The sequence below is a fragment of the Tursiops truncatus genome, chromosome 15 (assembly GCF_011762595.2).
Source record: "Tursiops truncatus isolate mTurTru1 chromosome 15, mTurTru1.mat.Y, whole genome shotgun sequence".
NCBI lineage: Eukaryota > Metazoa > Chordata > Mammalia > Artiodactyla > Delphinidae > Tursiops > Tursiops truncatus.
The window spans coordinates 14,235,650-14,259,754 of NC_047048.1; the positions used below are offsets into that span (position 1 = coordinate 14,235,650).

The following is a 24,105-nucleotide window of genomic DNA, read 5'->3' on the forward strand; positions in this document are numbered from 1 at the left end:
AAAAGGCAGAGACAAGTAGAATGGATCAAAACAAAGAAGAAGGAAGGGAACCAACTCCACTTTGTCTACAAGAGACTCACATTAGCTACAAAGATAAAAACAGGTTGAAAGTCAAAGGACAGAAAAAGATATTCCAGGGAATTCACTGGTGGTCCAGTGGTTAGGACTCTGTGCTTCCACTGTAGGGGGCCTGGGTTTGATCCCTGGTTGGAGAACTAAGATCCTGCAAGCCACGTGGCATGGCCAAAAAAAAAAAAAAACATAAAAAAAAGAAAGAAAAAGATATGCCATGCAAATAATAACCAAAAGAGAGCAAGGGTAGCTATACTAACATCAGACAAAATAGACTTTAAGCCAAGAATTGTTACAAGAGACAAAGGATATTATATATTGATAAAAGTATTAACCCACCAAGAAGACTTAATGATTATAAACATATATGGACCTAACAGAGCCCAAAACATATGAAGTAAAAATTGACAAACAGAAGGGAGAAAAGATAATTCTACAACAGTTGGAAACTTCAATACCCCACTTTCAATAATGGATAGAACAACTGGATAGAAGATCAATAAGGAAATAGAGGACTGGGACAACACTATAATCCATTAGACCTAACAGATATATAGAGAACATTCCACCCAAAAACAGGAGACTACACATTTTTCTCAAGTGCACATGGAATATTCTCCAGGACAGACCATACATTAGGCCACAAAACAAGATTAAAATCAACCAAAGTATCTTCTCTGATGACTGTGGAATTCAATAGCTTCTAATGGAATAAAATACGTAAGAAAAAATTTAACCAAGGTAAAACACTTGGACACTGAAAACTCAAAATATTGCTGAAAGGAACTAAAGACCACATAAATAAATGGAAAGACAGCCCGTGTTTACGGACTGAAAGACTTTATACTGTTAGGATGACAATACTATCCAAAGTGATTTACAAACTCAATACAGTCCCTATCAAAAGCCCAACAATGTGTTTTGCAGAAATGGAAAGACTGCTTCTCAAATTCATATGGAATTGCAATGAACCCAAAATAACCAAAACAACACTGAAAAAGAACAAAGTAGGAGGACTCCTGATGTCAAAACTTAACTACAAATCTACAGTGTGGTACTGACCTAAGGAGAGACATACAGATCAGTGGAACAGAATCCAGAAATAAACTCACACATCTGTGGACAATGGACTTTTGACAAGGGTGCTATCCATTCAGTTGAGAAAGAATCGTCTTTTCAACAAATGGTGCTGGGACAAATGGATCTACACATGCCAAAGAATAAAACTGGACCCTGACCTCACACCATACACAAACATTAACTCAAAATGAAGCAAAGACCTAAATATAAGAACTAAAACTATAATATTCTTAGAAGAAAACATAGAAATAACTCTTCATAACCTTGGATTTGGCAATGGATTCATATATATGACCCCTACAGCATGAGCAACAAAAGAAAATATGGACAAACTGATCTTCATGGAAATTAATAACTTTAGTGCATCAAAAAACATGACCAAGAAAGTGAAAAGGAAGTCTATATGGGAGGAAATATTTGCAAGTTATATATCTGGTAAGAGATAAACAAAAAGGACCTACTGCATGGCACAGAGAACTATATTCAATATCTTGTAATAACTATAAGTGGAAAAGAATCTGAAAAAGTATATACACATATGCGTTTATATATATAAATATATGTGTGTGCATATATAACTGAATCACTTTCCTGTACACATGAAACTAACACAGAATTGTAAATAAACTACACTTCAATAAAAATTTTAAAAATTAAAAAAATAAACAAAAATTAAAAAACCCTCAAGGAGACATCACTTCACACTCACTAGAACGGCTACAATTAAGAAAAAAAGAAGTGTTGACAAGGATGGGGAGAAATTGGAAGCCTTGTACATTGCTGGTAGGAATGCAAAAAGGTGCAGCCTTGGGGCTTCCCTGGTGGCGCAGTAGTTGAGAGTCCACCTGCCAATGTAGGGGACACGGGTTCGTGCCCCGGTCTGGAAGGATCCCACATGCCACGGAGAGGCTGGGCCCGTGAGCCATGGCCGCTGAGCCTGCGCGTCCAGAGCCTGTGCTCCGCAATGGGAGAGGCCACAACGGTGAGAGGCCCGCGTATGGCAAAAAAAAAAAAAAAAAAAAAGGTGCAGCCACTGGGGAAAACAGCTTGGTGGTTCCTCAAAAAGTTAAACATAGAATTACCACAAGATCCAGCAATCCACTCCTAGGTATATACCCAAAAGAACTGAAAAGTTACTCAAACAAACACCTGTACATGAATATCATTGCAGCACTATTCACAATAGCCAAAAGGTAGAAAAAACCAGAATTCTCATCAACAGATAAATGGATCAACAATTCCATTCAATGGAATATTATTCAGCCATAAAAAGGAATGAAGTACTGACACATGCTACAACATGGATGAAACTCTTTTATGCTAAGTGAAAGAAGTCAGACAAGAAAGGTCACATATTAATGATTCCACTTGTATAAAACATCCAGAATAAGTAAATCCATAGAGACAGAAAGCAAAGTGGAGGTTGTCAGGGCTGAGGGAAAGGGAGTGAAGAGTGACTGCTTAATGGGTAAGTGTTTTTTTTGAGGTGATGAGAAGGTATTGGAACTTGATACAGGCAGTGGTTACACAAAATTGGGAATGTACTAAATACCACTAGATTGTATGTATTTTAAAATGGTTAACTTTATGCTTTGCAAATTTTACCTCAAATTTTTTTTAAGTTTTTTAAAATGGTAGGAGCCAACTGGAGGGAAGATAAACAAATGAAAGCAAAGAGACTGGCGAGAAAAAGAGCAGAAAAATGAAACAGCAGCTGAAAGGCACAGAACAAAGGAAAGGCTTGTTTCTTATTTGCTTTCTGTGTTTGTTTAAACGCAGGTGATTCCTGTGTTTAAACAAACGTGTTTAGAGCACGTTTATGTATTTCTGGGGACCACCTAGGAGAGAGAGAGAGATTAACAGTGCAGGGGAGAGACATACAATATATGAAGGAACAAAGGGAACAAAGTCCTTGATCCCAGAGCATGCACAGAGTGGGCTTGACAGGAACTAGATACTTGGTCTCTGTGGCAGAAAAGATGGCAGGATTTGTAGACAGCGCGGGGAGGCTCTAAGAGAATTCTCTGTCGGCTTCCTATGAGAGCTGGAGGAAGGGGTGGGGGAAAAAGAGCACTGAACAGTGGTCTCGGAGAGTGAGAGGATGCTGGAGACTGGGGGCAGTTCTGGCTGCACACCTGAGCCCGTGGTCACCAATCTGTGGTCAAAGAGAAGGCAGACAGGTTCCAACCTGGCTTGGGGCTTAGCCAACTGGGTTGGAAGAGGGAGTGGATGGCAAGAGAATTGAAGATGTTTTTAAGAGAACGAGTATAAAATTCAAACTGGGTAAAGACAGAAGTGAAGTAAGCAGTTAGCACTACCCTGTGAAAAAAACGTGGGATCCAAAGAACTTTAAAGTAAGAGCACCAGAGAGGGCTCAGAGTTCAGGTCATAGGGACATGAAATGTCAAAGGTGAGCACGGAAGTGGGAGGCCGAGGTCACTGGAGAAAATGGTTCCTGGGGGTGTGAAGGCCAGGAAAGGGACAGGATAAATCATCTATGTGGATGGCTCAGCCACAAAGAGGAATGACAGGAACAAGGGTGGCGAGAAAGACAGGGAGTCAGAATGTCAAGTTGTTCCCAAATGATGCAAGCGACCAGGTGGCCCAAAAACAACAGTAGTGATATAGCCTGATGTAACACAAGCTTCAAAGGAACTGGGGTATCTGAAGAAAGAGAAATTTTTAGAATGTGAGGGATGAAAGAAAGGAATCTGGGATGACTCGCAGCCTTCAAGTTTGAGTGATTAATGGAGGTTAAAAGAGGTTGGGAGGAATATGTGGTTTAGGGGTAAAAAGACATGAGCTCAGCCCGGGACATATTCAACTTCTCCAGACCCGTTTCCTAACCTGCAAACTGGGGTAGAAACCTACTGGATTCCAGCAATGCAACAATTAAAGAACATATTTAGGAAAGCATCCAGCACAACATAGCTTATCCTAAGATCCCACTCTCTCTAGAACATCCCCACATGAGTTTCAGCTCTTCCTTCTAACCAGAGGCCAAGGAAAGAGCTTCCCAGGACAGAGGAAAGGTTCAGCACCTCCAAATGCAGGAGGAAAACAGGGAGACATGGACACGTGGGCTCCGTACCTCAGCGTCTCTCTGATGGAATCCCTCTTGCGCGTGAGACCCTGGCTCCATTGCCTCTGAGCCGTGCTGATTAGACTCGCACTTGCCTTTCTTGCAGTTGCCACCACAGGGTTTTCTCTCTCCTTTACAGAGCGCCTGTAGCCGGGAGATGAACCTAGCCTTCCACGCTGTGAAGTCGGCCTCAATGCTGCCGTGTTTGCTTTTAACCACGTTGCAGTCACCCTCCCCTCGGGACATCACGCGATGGGCGCCGAGCATCCAGAGCCACTTGTCCACGTCCTTCCCCACCTGCAGGAGAAAGAGACAGGTGAGCTACAACAGTCCTCCAGATCCGAGGCTGGCAGCCTGCTCTGCGACAGCCTGGGGTTCCACTGGGGCCCTGTTCCCGGCCGCTGCTAGGAAGAAGGAACTGCCCAGTCAAAAGGGCTTCAGGCCCTCCAGCCATTGATACGTTCAGGTAAGATTCTGCGGAAGATTTTTTTTTTTTTTTTAAATATAGGGACCGACAAATTATTTTGTTAAACTAAGGGTTAGTACCTGATGAAGAATTTGAAAACTAGTCTTCTAAATCATGGTCAGAATGAAATCACTCAGTAGCAAAATCAGTTCCTTCTAAAATAAAGCCTCTGGGGTCAAAGACCATTAAACAACAAAGTACAAACGGAGCCCATTTGGCAAGACTCATGATTTCATAAGCCAGAGATGCATTTTATTACAGTATGAAGCACTTAAGCTGAGGCACAGGAGTTATCAAGAAGTACAATTAAGAGTTCAAAAACTTAACAGGCTTCCTAAGTGGCAAGGCAGTAAACAAAATATTTACATATCTGAATTTTACCTTGTGTCTACTTTCTTTGAAAATATGAGGGGGGGGCAGGCACAGAGAATACACATCTTGATAGAACAGCTGGATGAAAACAACTTTTACAGAAAGATCTCCACCTTCATCTTTCCTCACGTTCTACCAAAAATAGGTGAGCCGAGTTGGGCTCACATCTGGGGAGAGGTACACGTAAAAAAATTCTGATCACTTTTCAGAACCACTAAGAAACTGAGAGCCTCCACATTTTTCTTTTTTTTTTTTTTTTTTTTCGGTGGCGGGCCTCTCCCGTCGCGGAGCACAGGCTCCAGACGCGCAGGCTCAGTGGCCATGGCTCATGGGCCCAGCCGCTCCGCGGCATGTGGGATCCTCCCGGACCGGGGCACGAACCCATGTCCCCTGCATCGGCAGGCGGACTCTCAACCACTGTGCCACCAGGGAAGCCCACACATTTTTCTTTTTTAAAGTATAGAGAATGCAAAGGAAAAGGAGCCAAGTTAATTTCACTCAGAAAAAAGGATCCAGGAGAACAAAAGAAACAATTAATATTTTATTACATAAAGGGCAGTGAATGTTTTTCTTCTATTTCATCACTTTACAAAGTAATGATTAGGGACTTCCCTGGTGGCGCAGTGGTTAAGGCTCCATGCTCCCAATGTAGGGGGTCCAGGTTCGATCCCTGGTCCGGGGATGAGATCCCACATGCATGCCGCAACTAAGGAGCCTGCCTGCCACAACTAAGGAGCCCGTGTGCCACAACTAAGGAGCCCACCTGCCACAACTAAGACCCGGCACAAACAACTAATAAATAAATAAAATTTAAGAAGAAAAAGAAAAGAAAAGTAATGATTAAAAGACAAGTTAACTTTGTGAAGAATTAGCTTGGGCAGTAAAGGTCATTCCACAACAGAACAGGTAGTTGAGAAAGTCCAAAGAATCAGGGACCTTCCGTCTACAAGGTCCTGCCTGGGGGCAGGAGGCTAGACTCTGGCCATTAATACAAGCCGCTAAGACGCTAGACAACAGGAGGCATTTTCATTCATTTTATTCAATAAAAATTTACTGAGAGCCTCCTATACAGTAGCAATTCCCAGCGATAAAAAGAATAACACAAAAAGTTTATTAGTAAGTACCAGAGAGTACAGATTGTCTCACATACACCCACATATATGTACCTGTGTAGGTGATTTTTTTTTTTCACTTAAGAGAATGTATCCCTACAATTCAACACGTACCTACCTTGTACCTACCTTGTTGAAGTGGCTCACGTATGCAGAATTTCCCAGGCCAAACACTGCGTATCTCACACCCTTCAGGTACGTTTTGCCAAATCGAAAGTCATTGGCTGCTTCCTCTAGCCACCTGCAGAACCACTCTGCGCTCTCAGTCGGCCGACCGTCAGTGTAGGTAGCAACCAGGAAGGCAGAGACATTTTTACTGGTAACCTAACCAACAAAGTCATTATTTCAGAAGAGTAGCCAAGATATAAAGTTATCTCAATGAAGAAAATCCTTTTTGAAATGCTGACATTCATATCACACTAACCTCTAAAGACAAAGAGTGCTTTTAGAAATGTTACTTATTTTCAAAAGAGAAAGCAAACAGGGCCAGGACCCTGCACAGGGGAGAAAGCCCACCACACCTCCTGGTGCCCTTCACCATGTACTTCATCCCATTTCCCAGACTATAAATTCCTATCAGCTCCTGCTTGTCATATTGGAAACAAAAGCCAAATCAGTCAGGAAGAAATACAGAAAGATCTCTAAAAAATGCCCTGAAAAATCAAAGCCATAAAACGTTAAATGTAAAGTGACTTAACACTTGGCACCATCATCTCCACGGGAAACAAAACACATCTTCAGTCCTGTGAGCCACAGTATTTCATCTGCTCGAGTGCATCTTCACAGTTCCAAGTCAGGAGGTAAGTTATAAGTAATCCCTTACGAATAATTAAGTATCCAAGCTTGCTAATAATTTTTTTTTTTTTTGCTAATAATTTTTAACAAATAATTTAGAGCAGATTCAAGCTCACTCACTTGTACTCCAACGTTTTCTTGGGGGAGAAAGAAATGCACATTTACAGCTAGAGGTTTATCCACTAAGAAGGGACGGGCAAATTACAGCCCGCAGGCCCAGTCCCACTCACTGCCTGTTTTTATAAATAAAATTTTATTGGAACACAGCCACACTCACTCATTTACATACCATCTCTGGCTGTTTTGTGCCTCAAAGGCAGAACTCAGTAGCTGCGTGGCCCACAAAGCTGAAGATATTTACCATCTGGCCCTTTATAGAAAAGGCTTGTCAATGCCTGTTCCACCTGCTTCTCCAACTTTAGCTGCTTCAGAATCACCTGGGGCACTTGTTAAAACACAGCCCCACATCCAGACTTTGATTCCGCGGGGCTGGGCTAGGACCTGAGAATCTGCATTTCTAACGAGTTCCCAGGAAATGCTGATACTGTCGGTTCAAGGACCACGCTTGGAGAACCGCTGCTGTCAGGCCAACTTCCCTACCTGGGCATGGCTAGAGGAGGGGGCGGGGCATTCCTCAGGTGATGAAATGAAGCTCTCACAGATATGACGTTACACCTGGAGGTCACACAGCCAGTTAAAGAGATTTCTCTAACTCCAAAACCCATACTGCTTCTGGCACCCAAGTGGCTCCTGACCTTTCAGCAGGCCTACACGTGGTTCACATGCCCGGCACATGGCCATCAGTGACAACCCTCTTTGATTATGACAGTCAAAGCAGGAGGGAACTTCCAACCACCCAAGCTTTCAGTCTAACACCCCAGAGGGGCCGGCCCCGCATCACTCACGCCCGAGTCAGCACGCCACCACACACTCAGCACCCCTGACTGACACTGAACGCTCTACCGACTGGAATCCTTTAGCGTGAAAATTAAATTTATTCTGAAGAGTCTTTTTATCCCAGAACACAGAAGATCAATTAAATTTGAAAATTGTGATTGAAGGGAAAATAAGACAATTACCAACCTCTTCTACTAGATGGTCATCTGGGTCATATTCCTTCAGATTAATAAGTGCCACAGGCAGACCAAGGGAGCTAACTGCTTCGGCAAGAACTGTCGCAAATCCCTGATAGGAGGGAAAAAAATCAAATAAAGTCTTCAATAAGCTAAATAAATGAAAAATACAGTCTTCATTTATTCCTGTTGACAAGGTAGTGAGGCATTTAGCGTGAAAAGCTTTTCCGGTGACTGACATGTATCACCATAAACACAAATTCTATTCTCATTTCTACCATTTTCTCAAGCATCTTTACAGAGATCATCACTCAGCTGTGTTGTTCTCCCTCTACAAGAACATATGTGGGATTATATGTACTTATTATATGTACTGGTAGACATTTCAGCTGTTTGCCCCACTAGAATAAACATATAGATGGAGAAGAAATACCATAGTGGGAAGAGAGTGGGGAATATGAGAACTGTGAGCACATTTCTGGAAGACAGAAAGCAAAAAGCAGCAGGCTGACAGACAGAAGCAAGCCTCGGGGGACACAGAAAACCAGAGGGGCTCTGGGATCAGTCAGTCACTGGGGCAAAAATGGGAGGGAGGGGCTTCCCTGGTAGCGCAGTGGTTGCGAGTCCGCCTGCCGATGCAGGGGACGCGGGTTCGTGCCCCGGTCCGGGAAGATCCCACATGCCGCGGGGCGGCTGGACCCGTGGAGCCATGGCTGCTGAGCCTGCGCGTCCGGAGCCTGTGCTCCGCAACGGGAGAGGCCACGGCAGTGAGAGGCCCGCGTACCGCAAAAAAAAAAAAAAAAAAAAAAAAAAAAAAGGGAGGGAGCAGTGGGCCAGAGAAGACCCTGTGGAATACAGAGAATCCGTATTATGTGGTACCAGCGCACACAGAACCTTAGCGACACTCACCTTTTACCCCCAGGCAGACCCCTGCCAGCCTCTTCTCCAAACAAAATGAACCAAATGGCTGGGGAAAGCTACAACTTCTAGCCAGATGTTGGTACCCCAGGAAATTCTCTTCCTCTTTCTGGCTTGGTAGCCTAACACTTGGCTCGCCACCTGCCAGGACTAAAGCTAAGCCTGCCCTCGCCATTTACTGGGCATCCACCAGGCCAGTCTCAGCTCTGGGCGATATTACCCAACAGGAAACAAGGCACACATGTTCCCTGCCCTTAAGGAGCATCAGGGAACATCCTCAAGGAGATATTCTAATGGACGGAGAGAGAACAAACACACAAATGAGAAAATACACAGTATATCGCATGGTGACCAGTGCTGTGGAGGAAAAGAGGATAAGGCGTAAGAATACAGTATTGGAGGCATGGGGAGAGTTGTTATTTTACATAAGGAGGGCCAGGACAGGTGTATATAATAAAAAATAAATATTTGGTCTTTGCCTCCAGGGAGCTCCTGGAGCTCCTAAAATCCTTGGAACTTGCTGTCTTTGGTATGTTAATGAGATGACTCATTGGGGTTGCGGTGGGGGACAAGATGGCTTCAGGATGGGGGCTGGTCAGCAGAAAACCAACCCTGGGATTAAAGGCTTAGAACTTTCAACATCTTCTCTCCCTGTGGGGAGGGGAGGGGAGGGGTGGCAGGAGATGAAGTTCAATCAGATATGGTCGATGATTTAATCAGTCATGCTTACGTAATGAAATCTCCATAAAAAACCCTAAATGACAGGGATCGGGGGACACATTGATATGCCGAGGAGGTGGCACGTTGAAATAGGACACAGAAGCTCTGTGCCGCCCCTCCCCCCAAGACCTGCCCCATCATCTCTCCCATTTGTCTCTTTCTGAGTTATATTCATTGTTATAAACCAGTAGACTAATCAAAGCAATTCCCTGCATTCTGTGAGTCATTCTAGGGAATCAGCAAACCTAAGAAAGAGACTGTGGGAACCCCTGAATTTATAGCTGGCCAGTCAGGAGTACACATGCCCCGGGACTTGTGACTGGTGTCTGATGTGGGGACAATCTGACAATAACTCGGGTAGACAGTACCAGAATCGGAAAACAGGTGTGGGAAAACAACTATTTGGTGTCAGAAAACACTGCCACAGGCCTCAAAAATAAAGACTTGAGCAAAACCTGAAGGAAGTGAGAGAGCAAGCCAGAGGCTATCCCCAGCAGAGGGATGTGTAAGTGAGAAGGCCCAAATGCGTGAGCACACTCGGCAAGGAGATTAATAAGACTGGAGGGGGGAGACCAAGGACATGAGGTAAAGGAGATGCTGGAGACGCAGAAGTGAGGGCCTCTCGGCCACCATGGGGGCTTTGGCATTTGCTTTAAGTGAATGAGGGAGTCACTGCGCGGTCTTAAGCCAAGATGATTAACACCATTTTGCCTAAGTTCTCACAGTCCCTGTGGTTGCTGGGATGGGCTGAATGAAGGAGGCTGAGGATGAGATGACCACATTAACCCAGACAAAATATGAGGGAGGCTGGCTTAGGCCAGGGCAGCAGCAGTGAAGGCGGTAAGAAGGGACTGGAACCTGGATCTATTCTGAAAGTAGAACACACAGTATGTGCTGACAGACTGGATGTGGGTAGTAAGAAAAAGAGAGAAGTCAAAGGTTTTTTTGAACTGGGCAACTGGAAGGATGAAGTTGCCATTTATCGGAATGGGAAAAATTAGAGGGGGAACAGGTTTGGGCACAAAATTGGGAGTTTAGTTGTGAGCACACTAATTCTGAGTCGCCTACTACACATCCATCCACAGGAAGATCTAAGATAGGCAGCTGGGGATGAGGGTCTGGGGTTGAGAGGAAAAGTCAGATTAGAAACATAAATTTAGAGGCCACCGTCTACTACAGGGATCAGCACACTGAGGGCTGCAGGCCAAATCCGGCCCTCTGTCTTTATAGGTAAAGGTTACTGGAATACAGTCATGCTCATTTATTTACACATTGTCCATGGCTGCTTTCACACGACATCAGCAGAGCTGAACAGCTGCAACAAAGGCCATACGCCTTGCGAAACCTGCAAACCTAAAAAACATATGTAAAATAAACTATCTAGCCCTTTACAGAAAAACTCTGTCAAATTCCAATAAATAGAACTGAAAGCTCTAGATAACAAGATCCCTTAGAGAATGAAGTGAGTGCAGATAAAGACATAGTCTCAAGAACTGTGCCCTGGGATGCTCCTATCTTTGGAGGGCAAGAAGATGAGGAGAAATCTGCAAATGACAGTGAGGCAGACTAGCCTCAGCAGAGGAGGAGAACCTAGAGAAGCGTGTCCCAAAAGTTCAATGGAGAAAGTATGTCAACAAGGAAGGAGCTGTCGTGCAGCTAAGAGGTCAAGTAAGATGAAGACTGAGAATTAATTAGCGACATAAAAGTCACTGGGAGCAGGCTGGAGCACACAAGCCTAACTGGAGTGGGTCAAGAAACACAGGAGTAGAGAAATTAGAGACAGCAAGCACAGACAACACTTTCAAGGAGTAATGCTATAAAAAATAAAATAAAATTGAGGTGGTAGTTAGAGGGAGATGTGAGGTAGATAGGTCACCTGGCATACACTGACCCACCTTGCACACAGCATACAGTGAGAACTTACAACTAGAGAAAACAAGTCTATTTACACAGTTAACAGAGAAAATCCACGCCAGCTACCCCATCATTCCATCCTAAATATGAACAGAAAACCACGGATCACCAAGACCATGATGAGAACAAGTGACAGGAAAGAGAAATAGCAGCAGCAGAAACATGCAGGAAGCAGATAAATCAGGGAACCGAAAAAGGAACTCACTGAAATATATTCTTAGATTATGAAAAAGATGCAATAGAAATGGAACAGAATGGCATTTTTGCAATTAAAAACATTATAGCTGAACTAAAACATTCAAAAAAAAGGTTTGGAATTGAAATCCAAGAACCCAGAACAGAAAGAAAGTTACTTTTGTATGAGAGAGGATTTGAGACACAGGAGACCATCCAAAAGGTCCAACATCCAACTAACCGAGTAGAACAGAGAAAACAGAAGGGAAAGAAGTTTACCCAAGGAATATTAGCAGAATTAATGCACACGAATTTTCAAAACAAAACAGCCCAAGTATACAATACAATGGCTGAAAAAGACCCAACCTAGACACCATCTCACAAAAGCTCTAAACATCTAGGACAAAGGGATGATTCTAAAAGCTTCCAGGGGGCTTCCCTGGTGGCGCAGTGGTTAAGAATCCATCTGCCAATGCCAGGGACACGGGTTCGAGCCCTGATCCACGAAGATCCCACATGCTGCGGAACAACTAAGCCTGTGAGCCACAACTACTGAGCCTGCGCTCTAGAGCCCACGAGTTACAACTACTGAACCCGTGCACCACAACTACTGAAGCCCGCACACCTAGAGCCCATGCTCTGCAACGAGAAGCCACCGCAATGAGAAGCCCACGCACCACAACAAAGAGTAGCCCCCTCTCGCCACAACTAGAGAAAGCCCGCATGCAGTAACGAAGACCCAATGCAGCCAAAGTAAATAAAATAAAAAATAAATAAATTTATTAAAAAAAGACAAGGATGTGATGCCCTCAAAGTTGTAAGAAAAAAATTCTGCCCGAGTCTTCTATACGAAGCCAAATACGAATCAATCAAATGTGAAAGCCAAATAGAGAAATTCAGACAGTACAGCTTTAAGAAGGGGGGGGCCATTTAACTCATATCAACAATGATGTGGGCAACAATATTAAGCCGCTGAGATGTGAGGAACTGACTAATACGAGGAGTCAATAACTTTTATCTAACTTGATAAATCTAGAAACATGGCAGAAGGAGGTTCAAGAAATAACCCTCAGAGGAATTAAAAACAGAAATATCAATAGCTAAAATAGATTCTCTGAAGAGTACTTTTCATTATGAACCCTCTGTACACCTGGATTCGTTACCATCTGCAAGTATTAATTTGATCTTAAAAAAACATAAAAGCGGGCATAAAAGAGAGGCTAGAATGAGATCTTCTATGAGTAACATAAAAGGACTTTGTTTCCGCAGCTCAGATGCCTTTCTAACGTTTCTTCCAGTTTCCTGCCTCTGCTGCTTAAGGTTGAACTTAATTATAAGTGACCTTCAATTATGACACACACAACAAAATACTGAAAAAACCTTTTAAAAAGTAGTATTCTACAAAACATCCACGAGAGGGCAGTAGAACCCTCTTTAATACTCTACCAAAATAATGACAAGGAATTCTGTTTTTAATTCATTTTCATGTTAGTCTTAGAATCTTTTCCTAGAAAGCAATAAATAGCTGTGACCTTTATAATAAAGAAGCAAGCAGCATCTAGATACAATTAAAGCATCTTTCAGCTATATATCTGCAGCCGGTATCTACACAGTATTCAATGTATATCATTAACACTTTTAACACTATGGGAAATCAAAATACATTTCATTAAATAGATGTGTGAAGTTGTGAACGTCAGGGCCCATACTGGACATACTGCTGCCACTTTTCACTATCTTCCCTACTTCTATACCCAGTAATGGACTTGGAAATCCAAGTCTCCATTCTGCTGAGCAAGAAGCAAGCTTCAGAACAAAGACCCCGCATGACAGTGACCACCAGACACCCCCAATCAGCTGAAATGGAGATGAAACTCACCCACCACCCCAGAAAGGAAAAATGTATGCTGTAAAAAGGAAAAACAAAGATGAAAAAAGATTAGAAGACCAATTCAGTTCACTGCTAAAGAACACTTTTCAGAAATTTTCTTAAAAGATCAGGAGACCCAATGAAAAGTGAAATTATAAGTTCTTACCTTTGCTGTGCCAGTCTGAGAACCATAGAAAATCTTCACTCCAGACACAAAGACTTCCTTCTTTTGAAGAGAGATATAGCCATTTGTCATCAAATCCCGAGATGCTTTCGGAACGGTTTTCTCCTGTGAGTTTTTGTTCTTGAAATAAACACAAAATCCATCAAGTTTGAATATTTTCCCAACTTCATTAGGAATGAAAATTATCAACCGCTCAGATACTGACCCATTTTATTATTCTCTTAATTTTTCAATTGTACTCCTCAAATATTAACCCCTTGGTTTAATTAGGTCCTTTTAAAAGCAGGGCCCACATTTCTTAAGACTATAATGATTCCCATTCCTTCCAGGATAGAACTACACGTACTTTCACCCATAATGTGTTGTAGTGGAATAATAGTAGAAACTTATTTTCTGATTCTTAATTACTGGAAGGAAAAGAGAACACTACTACCCCTTAAGGGTGCTAAGCAGATTTGGGGTTTTTGCAAAAGTTTAATTTTTCATTACAAAACCTTCCTGTATCTTAACAATGAGACTTCCACAGCCCATCAAAGAAAAGGTAAATAACTTAGTCTATAAAAACTGACAAGAAAAATTTTTTGGCATTGAAAAACTATTTCTAAAGACCAAACATAAAAGTGATCGAAAGTTCCTTTTAGAATTTCTATATTTTTCTGGAAGCCTTAGAAAATCTGCACTCTGCATTGTCTATAAAATTTGATGCCAAATACTCTCCTAGAAAAAGTAACTCCACTTGGGTTTCCCTGGTGGCACAGTGGTAAAGAATCCACCTGCTAATGCAAGAGACACGGGTTCAAGCCCTGGCCCGGGAGGATCCCACAGGCTACGGAGCAACTAAGCCCGTGTGCCACAACTACTGAGCCTGCATGCCGCAACTACTGAAGCCTGCGTGCCTAGAGCCCATGCTCCGTAACATGAGAAGCTACAATGAGAAGCCCGCGCACCACAACAAAGAGTAGCCCCCACTCGCCGCAACTAGAGAAAGCCCACATGCAACGAAGACTCAACACAGCCAAAAATAAATAAATAAATATATATTTTTAAAAAAAAAAGTAACTCCACTTACCTGCTTTCTGATGACAATCTGGAAACAAATCCAAAGGCTAAAGCCAAAGGCAAAGCCCAAATATATGTAAAACCTGTTTATCCATAACGATATTAAAGATGAGAAGTCCCACATATCCAAAGAAGGATCTAAATTTAAAATGACACATATAAGTAATTTTATTTGAAGTTACATGTACAATGATATCCATTCTTATTTTAGAAAAAAAAAGAAAAAGAAAAACCAACCTTCATATTCAACAACCCCACTAAGAAATCTATAAAAAGCAACTCTAATAAAAACAAGACACTGTGATATGTAATATAATTGTCATGATAATGCTAATTCAAAACAAGAATATAAAATTTTATCTTCCTTTGAATATAGCGTTTGGAAAAGAAGGGAACATAAAGTCAAAACACTTTATGTGGAATTATGAGTTAATTTTGCTTTGTTACGCTGCTCCATAAGAAAAATAATACTACACGTATTCCTCTTTTTTTTAATTTTATTTTTAGAGACCCACATCTACTTGCAAAGGGTTCTCAAATAACTGACCTCAAGTCCCAGTTTTTTTTAAGGGAGATATGGATGGACCTGGACTCAAATGCTGAACCTGGGGGTAATTTCAAAAGGCGAGGTCTAAGATTTGAGGTTTACAGGTGCTACTCCTGGAAAGGACCAAAAGTCCTCAACACACGTGGGTAAGGGGGAGAACGTTTTCTCTGTCTTTTGCTTGAGGTTAGAAGCATAGTTCTAAACTCATCTCCTAGCCTGAAAAGGCAAAAGCCAGGTCACGAGCAGGGATCAGTCCTCCCTTGCCCCCAGCGGCACCGGTCCCGGGCTAACAAGGGCAACACACTCTGGAGGAAGGGGCCCGAGGGTCTCAGAAAAACGGTTTCCGCCCTTCCCACCCCAAGAACCTTACCCGCCTGTGGACCTTACCCATTCTCCTCAGAGCCCGAGCCCTGCGGCCCGACAAGACACCAGGACTGCAGACCTAAAAAACTTATTGTCCGGCGTGGATACTGGGAGACCACCAGAAATACCTCGTAGCATTAGCTGGGCGCCCACAGTCGGAGGACCTGGGGGCAGCCATGCCACTCGCAGACCTGTCCGGATTGGCTCAGAGGAGGAAGGGGGCGGGCCCAGAGAAAAGCACCTCCCAGAGCTCCCGGCAAGGAAGCGGGAGTGCTGCCTGCGGCTCAGGAATCCGCGCTTGAGAGGGGCGAATCTGGAGAGAAGCACGCAAAAAAAGGAGGGGGTGGGGGAGGGAAAGTCGGCGTTAAGAAACTAAGGGCATCGCCAACCGAATGCAATATGTGAGCCTGTTTGAATCTCATTTGAAACACACCGACTGTAAAAAGGCATTATTTAGGGGAAATTTGATTATGGACTAGCAATGAGACACTATTAAGGAATTATGGTTAATCTCGTTGGGTGTATTTGTTAGGAGTTTAGACTGAAGTATTTAAAGCTAAAACTTTATGATGATTTGCTTTAAAATACTCCAACAAAAAAAAAGAGGGAAAATGAAACAAGAACGGCAAAATGTTGATAATTGTTGAAGCGGGGTGATGGGTACATGGCAGTTCATTACACTTTTTTCTCTACGTTTTTTGTGTTAAAACTTTTCTATAACGAAAGGGTAATGTGGGCGTGGCCCGGAACTCCGCGGAACTGTGAGGTGCCCGGCACTGAGTTTCCACCCGGTCACCAAACATTAGCTCCACCAACCAATCAGAGCTCTTTCGTTCATTCCGGAAAGAAAATTACGTCAAGGAAGAGACCCACTCTTTCCGGGCGTGGAGCAGTGTCGTAAAAGCCACAATGCGCAGAAGTTCTAGCTCCCTCCTCCTCGCCCGGTTTTCTTAACACCTGACGCCTGCGCAGTAAGTTGCGTGGGTGGATCGTTTCGGCCGAGTTAGTAACGGCGCTGCGCAGTCTGAGGGCGTTACTGGGCCACGCGCCGCCGAGTGGTTATATCGAGGCTCAGTTAGCCCTCAGGCCGGCAGCGCAGGTTTGCCTTGGTTCGCCGGACCCAAGGTCTGTGAGCGGCCACGATGTCGATCTTCACCCCCACCAACCAGATCCGCCTGACCAATGTGGCCGTAGTACGAATGAAGCGAGCCGGGAAGCGCTTCGAAATCGCCTGCTACAAAAACAAAGTCGTGGGCTGGCGGAGCGGCGTGTGAGTGACACTCTCCCTCTGGGCCCTGGCCGGAGCTGGTAGCCTCAAAGGCGGCCTCCTTTGGTCGTCTAACGAATGGGCCTAGCTGGTGTCTCGCCAGGGAAGGAAATGGGAAACCTACTCCTGCTGCCCGGGCTTAGGGTCTAAACCAGACGTTCCCTTTTTTTTTGTTTGGTCGGTTTGGTTTGGGGCTTGGTTTTACTTTGCTTCCCGGGTGTCATAAAAGCCACAGCCAAGAAACCCCCATAACTGTGGTCCTTTCGTCAGAATAATGATAAAGGCAAAGGGCCTAGTTTTCCGGGTGCTTCTGTAATTCGTGCGTTTGTCACAGATCTCAGCCCAGTAGTTGCACCGAAGTGCGTATAAGTTCTTCACTGCTGCCATCTAGGGGCTGGAATTCCTTGGCAGCAGCCGGACCCCACCCTTCAGTGATGGCACACAGACTCCCGCGACGTTTTTCACCTCTGAGTAACTGCGAATACAAATGGAGTTCTGGGTTACAAAATGGTCCCCTGGAACCGAGGGTCATTTAGGAGTATTTGTTGTTTCTTACTATTCATATCGACGCCTTCTTGTATTTAAATGTGAATGAACTTCGAAGTTTCAAGCATACTCACTTAGGACTTTCTCTCCTGTCCTCCCAAGGGAAAAAGACCTTGATGAAGTTCTGCAGACCCACTCAGTGTTTGTAAATGTCTCTAAAGGTCAGGTTGCAAAGAAGGAAGATCTCATCAGTGCGTTTGGAACAGATGACCAGACTGAAATCTGTAAGCAGGTGGGTTCTAACAGTTGCAGCATAATTGACCCTAATATCCAGTAGTATTAGATATTAGATTACAGGTATGTTAAACTTTAAAGTACTATTTTTTTGGAGTGAACAGTTACTGTGCAATAATTCGATCCGTGCAGCATCACTTTTAATAATCCAGGACTTGGATTTTTTGCCAAAGCCTCCAGAAATCAGATTTCCTACTAAGCTGCATTATTTTGTTCATTTATATATTTTTAGTGTAATATACCTGAAAATAGAATTCCTTTTCAGGTATTTCATCATTTACACCCTCTGCTAAGATTACCTTTACCCCATTCCCCATCTAAATAAGTAAGGTTTTGGAACAAGATAATCCCTTTAGGCAAAGCTCAAGTTATTACCAAATATCAGTAGCTGAAGAGGATGAAATTTAATTTTCTCCCCAGTTATTAATTCCTGTGGTTAGTTAACAAGTAGTGTGGAATAAAGATATTACTTTTCTTAAACTTGTTGGGTTTTTTAAGATTTTAACTAAAGGAGAGGTTCAAGTGTCAGATAAAGAACGGCACACACAGCTGGAGCAGATGTTTAGGGACATTGCAACTATTGTGGCCGACAAATGTGTGAACCCTGAAACAAAGAGACCGTACACCGTTATCCTTATCGAGAGAGCCATGAAGGACATCCACTATTCGGTCAAACCCAACAAGAGTACAAAACAGCAGGTGAGTTGTTTTTTAATGTCAAAAAGTGTCCATGAAAATCAGTGTTCTCTGAGGAAAACATTAAAATAGTTGGTCGGTAATACCAAAATGGCACTACTTGGAAGCAAGTGGGAGGAGGTTTTGGGTACAGGGGAGGGGAACGATGGAGGTTTTAGAGAGAAGTGATGGAATTTGTTTTAACTAAACACAAATATACTAGGACTCTCATCTTCCTATCCAAGTCAGACTTTAAAGATAAAACTTGGATTCTTCCAACAAGGACCTACTGTATAGCACAGGGAGCTTGGCTCAATATTCTGTAATAACCTAAATGGGAAAAGAATTTGAAAAAGAATGGATACTTGTATGGGTATAACTGAATCCCTTTGCTGTACACCTGTAACTAACACATCATTGTTAATCAATTATACTCCAATATAAAGTAAAAAATGTTTTTACAAAGATAAAACTTGGATTTTTAAAGCATCATTTTAACCCCAGTTGTTAGATTTTTCTTTAATATTTGTATAATACATACACTATAAAAGTCACCCATTTAAAGCCTACAGTTCAGTCGTATACTCACAAAGTTTTTGCACCCTTCCCTGCTACCTAATTTGAGAACATTTCATCACCCCAAAATGAAACCCTGTACCTGTTGGCAGTCACTTCTCATTCCCCTGTCTCGTAAGGAGGGAATAAGGCAACTGCAAATTTTATTTCTGTTTTTATTGACTTGTCTATTCTGCACATTTCATATAAATGGAGTCATACAGTATGTGGCCCTTTCAAGGTTAATCCATGTTGTAGCATCTATCAGTACTTTTTTCCTTCTTAGGACTGAATAATAGTTCATTGTATGGAAATACCACCTTTTGTTCATTCATCAGTTGGTGGACATTTGGGTTGTTCCCACTTTTTAGCTATCATGAATAATGCTGCTATGAAATTGATTACAAATTTTTGTGTGGACGTATGTTTCCATTTCTCTATACCCAGGAACAGAATTGCTAGCTCATATGGTGACTGTATTAACCTTTTGAGGAATTGCTCAGCCAGTTTCCGAAACAGCTGAGCCATTTTACATTTCCACAATCAGTGTACAAGGGTTCCAGTTTCTCCACATCCTCAGTGATGTTTGTTATTGTCCGACTTCTTGATTATAGCCATCCTGGGGGTATTGTTCTGGTTTTGATTTGCATTTCCCTAATGACTGATAATTTGCACATATTTTCATGGGCGTATTGACCCTTTGTCTTCTTCGGAGAAATCACTCTTCAGATCCTTTGACCATTTTTTAGTTGATTAGTTATCTCTTCATTATTGAGTTGTAAGAGTTCTTTATATATCTTGGATACTAGTACCATATCAAATGCACGATTTGCCAGTATTTTGTCATATTCTGTGGGTTGTCTTTTCACTTTCTTGATAGTTTTTTGAAGAACAAAAGGTTTTAATCTTGAAGCCCAATTTATCTATTTTTTTCCTGTGGTTGCTAATGTTCTTCATGTCATCTAAGAAACCATTGCCCAGTCCAGCTAGGTGGAAACTGCTTTGTTTTGAATACCTTCTGCAGTAATGCAGCAGAAGAAGCAAAGAAATTACAGACGTTTTTAATTTTGTCTTGATAGGCTTTGGAAGTGATAAAGCAGTTAAAGGAGAAAATGAAGATAGAACGTGCTCACATGAGACTTCGGTTCATTCTTCCAGTGAATGAAGGGAAGAAGCTGAAAGAAAAACTCAAGCCACTCATCAAGGTTATAGAAAGTGAAGACTATGGTCAACAGTTAGATATTGTAAGATTAACATACTCTTGTTTCTTTGCTTCCACGTTACCAAAATACTTCTCTAGTCATAAATCTGTCACATTTAGAAGGTGTGAACAGTAAGACATTTCCAGTAATGTCTTAACTAGAATTAGGTAAGACAGTCAAGGTCTCCGTAGAACCAAATTGTCATTAAGAACACTTACACTTTTTGTTTGCTTTTTTAGTTAAATTATTCATGATAAAATGATTTTGGTCAATGCTCATTTTCGATGAGAATATATTTTACAGTGAGTCTTCTATTAATGAGGAGATTGGAACTAGGACTAAAAGTTTGTCAGTCTCATTTACCACAGAACATTTTAAAGAAGCAGCAAAAACATCATGTCTTTGGGTCCTCACCCTGCAGCTTCAGACATCGTGTAAATTCAGCTGTCTGCAAACCCACGTCTTAGAGCTTTATAGCTTCTTGACAAATAAATGAGCTCTAGAGGACTGTTGCCCTTTCCACTGTAGATGTAAAACAACACATCTGACACTCTGAAGTTCTAAAATCTTTGCAAAACTTTGCACATGGTTTCTAAATAGGCCTTCCACCTCTTTTTTTTTTTTTCTTCAAATGTGGCTACAAAGAGATGATTTCATTGAACTGTAAATTTTAACGCTAAATTTTAGTATGAAAAGGACCATAGCCTTCTAATCCAACCACTTCGTTTTACAGCTGAGGAATCTGGAAGTCCTCAGTAGGGAGAATAATGCCTTGTCACAGGGGCCTGCGTGCATACCTAAGGGCAGAGGCTGGACCAGAGCCCAGCCACCGTCCTGTGCGTTGTCTTATCTGTGGTTGTAGAGAGACCTGGAATGTATGGTGTGTTTGTCTCATATGAAGTGAAAGCTGTGTCCATTCTATGGTACTGCTCTTCCTCATGTGGTCAACAGCTGTGTTCAATGTTTCAGGTGTGTCTCATCGACCCCGGCTGCTTCCGAGAAATCGATGAGCTCGTAAAAAAGGAGACAAAAGGCAAAGGCTCTTTGGAAGTACTCAGTTTGAAAGACGTGGAAGAAGGAGATGAGAAATTGGAGTGACAGTCACCAGTCTCTTCAGCTGTCAAACACTAAAGCGTTTGCGTTTCCCACAGCCCTGTTTTCTTTCTGTGATCTGCCAAATACTTGCTCAGATGAGTTGACACTTTCCATCTTTGTGGCAAACATGTACACAAAAAGACTTTCCTACGTAAGTATTATAATGTGGGATTCATTTAGTTTTAATTATCAAATAGGGTTTTAGGCAAAAGTGAAATACAGAGTCCAGAGTAGCATTTTGTTACTGCCTCATGCCTTTGAGCTTTCCAGGGTGAAAGTTATTTGACACAACTCTTGTGGATAAAAAATAAGTTTTGTACATTATAAGAAAACAACTTTGGGAGGATATATCTGTATGACAGAAAGGGAGGATTTGCCAAAAAAGAAAATGTGTAATGTCTTATTTCTACTTAATGAAATGTGTGTATAGGGGTAACTGTCTCGTGACCTAATACAAAGCTTGGATGATGACTTCTTGATTTTCTGAAAAATCGATAGATGATGACTGTGCAGGACTTCAATAATGTTCATCAAACATGCTGCCATAGCCTAGATTATTCTTGGTAAAAAATACAGCCATTTATTCTAATTCTTAAAGTTTATAATATATATTACTAGAGTTGAAAATATACTAATCAATAAAACCACTGTTTATTTTTGTTAAACTATGGCTTGTATTTCTAGACAGCTTCCTACCTTTTTCTTTTCTCTGCCTCTTGTCTGGTAGGATGGGAGAGTTCTTAGCAGGATTAAACAAGTCAGGAGGAGGAGTGCTCAGAACAGGGCCTGTTCTGTTAAATACCTGATAAACCTTAGAGATATTATTTGGGATGTAATTGAACTTGAGTGTTTTAGTATTTGAACACTTAAATAGACAATGTGCAAGTTTTTTTAAATCTACTTATCCTCAAAAGAGATAGTCTAGAATACAAAGTAGGGTTTCCCTCAAAATAAACATACAGATGTATTTTTATTTTTTATTATTATTATTTTTTTTTGTGATACGTGGGCCTCCCACTGCTGCAGCCTCTCCCGTTGCAGAGCACAGGCTCCGGACGCACAGGCTCAGCGGCCATGGCTCACGGGCCCAGCCGCTCCGCGGCACGTGGGATCCTCCCGGACCGGGGCACGAACCCGTGTCCGCTGCATCGGCAGGCGAACTCTCAACCACCGCGCCACCAGGGAAGGCCCCATACAGATGTATTTTATGCACAGAAGTTTTTAAGTGAAAAAGAGTTCTTGATTTGAACAGTTCCTGATTGGTTGATTGAAGTCAAACATTTTTCTCATAGGGTTGGAAGAAATATTCTTAAGACACACTTTCTTTAATGGTGAAATTAAACTACTGTTCAGATACAGTCTTCAAGATGACCCCCTCACTGATTCCATTTTACTTACATAGTTTGTTGTTTTACAAAAATGATCTAAACTTGAAGTCCCAGGAAATTACTTTAACCAATGAAGTTTACACTTTATTTCTAGCTTAAACAGTTAAAGCAATGTTTCAGGTCGAAAGTCATAATTACTAAAAATGTTCAAGAGCTGCATCTTGAATAGAAAAAAGATAAATGTTACCATAACATTGCCTTAAGTTTTTTCCCATTCTCATACTCATTTCTTCTAAAAAGCTGGAACTTCAAGAATTGTCAAATGTAAATCAGAGTCATGTTTCTGAACCTATAAAAAATAAAAAATTTTCTACCTTATATTAATCTCATTATTCAGAAGTGGTTAAAAAGTTTGGTTCATGATTATCTTCCCAGGAGCACTGCTATAATGGATTACCTTAAGGATTATCGGTTTATTTTGCTTTTTCAACGCAAGCTTTATTGTGTACATTTGGCCAGAATGACGTTTCAGAATTAAACCTCTATTAGCAGAGCTCTTTTCTTTGAAGTTTCCCTTGTACCCATACACAACTATTTGTTCCAGCTTATGTAACCTCATACCACTTTGAAATTCCCTGGTTGACCTTGATTTTTGCCCTACCTTGTGTTATAGAGAGCTGCTTAAACACCTTCCTGGCACGCTAGATTGTGAGCAGCTCAAGGGCAGGAGGTTAGCCAGCTGTGTGTATCCCTCCATGGTTTGGACCTGGTAGTTGTGGAATAAGTGTCTGTGGAGTTATAAGCATCCTCTCTCGGTGGGGGTCCATGCCATCAGAAGTGAGGACAGGTAATGACTTTTTCAAATCCATCTTTAAAGCTTGACAGTTTTTGTCAGCTAAGCCAGAGCCTCCCACCGTTCATACCCATGCATGCTGCTGTGCCGCTGGTGGTTTGTGTCTGCACAGATCCCCTCAGTCCTGAGGGCTTTTATCTCTGCCTGCAAGCAGCCGCTCACATTTACCGCAGGGTGTCATACGCACATATTCTGTGGGGCTGTGAAAGGGGAAATTGGGTAGCAGCACTCATTATTGTAAACAGTAGCCACACACATGATTTTAACCTGCATGCTACCCTTAAGCCCACATCATGAGGTCCCTATGATTTTGGTAGTAGTGCATTTCCTTATTTAGAATTTTTTGTGTACTTGCTCTTAAATTACTGAAATTCCAAGGTATTGATTATTTGAAAATACATTTCTGCTGCAGCATATTAGAGGTGATCGTGGATAAATAGTTTGCCACTAACAGCGTTTAATGTCTGGGATGATGAAGGCCATTGATTTTCATCTCCACATGTATATTAATGGTACCTACAAAATTAACGAGTCTAAATGTAATTTTAT

At 42.1% G+C, this 24,105-nt stretch overlaps 2 protein-coding genes across 9 annotated transcripts in view; one reads left to right on the top strand and one right to left on the bottom strand.

The window, feature by feature from the left end:
* LOC101322849 (S-adenosyl-L-methionine-dependent tRNA 4-demethylwyosine synthase TYW1) overlaps nt 1–16,634 on the bottom strand; it is a 222,883-nt gene extending 206,249 nt beyond the window's left edge. For 4 of the 8 annotated variants that reach the window (XM_019921823.3, XM_073792039.1, XM_073792038.1 and 1 more), the window contains exons 1-6: nt 15,826–16,631; nt 14,902–15,029; nt 13,815–13,952; nt 8,063–8,164; nt 6,314–6,508; nt 4,244–4,531 (exon numbers count right to left, since the gene is read on the bottom strand). In XM_019921823.3, coding sequence (XP_019777382.1) covers nt 4,244–4,531; nt 6,314–6,508; nt 8,063–8,164; nt 13,815–13,952; nt 14,902–15,029; nt 15,826–15,829 — 855 coding nt within the window. In that variant the 5' untranslated portion in view covers nt 15,830–16,631. Of the gene's footprint in view, nt 1–4,243; nt 4,532–6,313; nt 6,509–8,062; nt 8,165–13,814; nt 13,953–14,901; nt 15,030–15,825 lie in introns of all 8 variants that reach the window. The other 4 variants (XM_019921818.3, XM_073792036.1, XM_019921821.3 and 1 more) reach the window with 3 other exon arrangements.
* A 114-nt stretch (nt 16,635–16,748) lies between these two features.
* Nucleotides 16,749–23,081, top strand: SBDS (SBDS ribosome maturation factor). The gene is made up of 5 exons (XM_019921825.3): nt 16,749–17,071; nt 17,717–17,846; nt 18,347–18,547; nt 20,158–20,322; nt 21,250–23,081. Exons 1-5 carry the CDS (start codon nt 16,944–16,946, stop codon nt 21,376–21,378), a joined length of 753 nt encoding a protein of 250 aa, XP_019777384.1. The 5' UTR covers nt 16,749–16,943; the 3' UTR covers nt 21,379–23,081.
* Nucleotides 23,082–24,105: the final 1,024 nt, after the last annotated feature.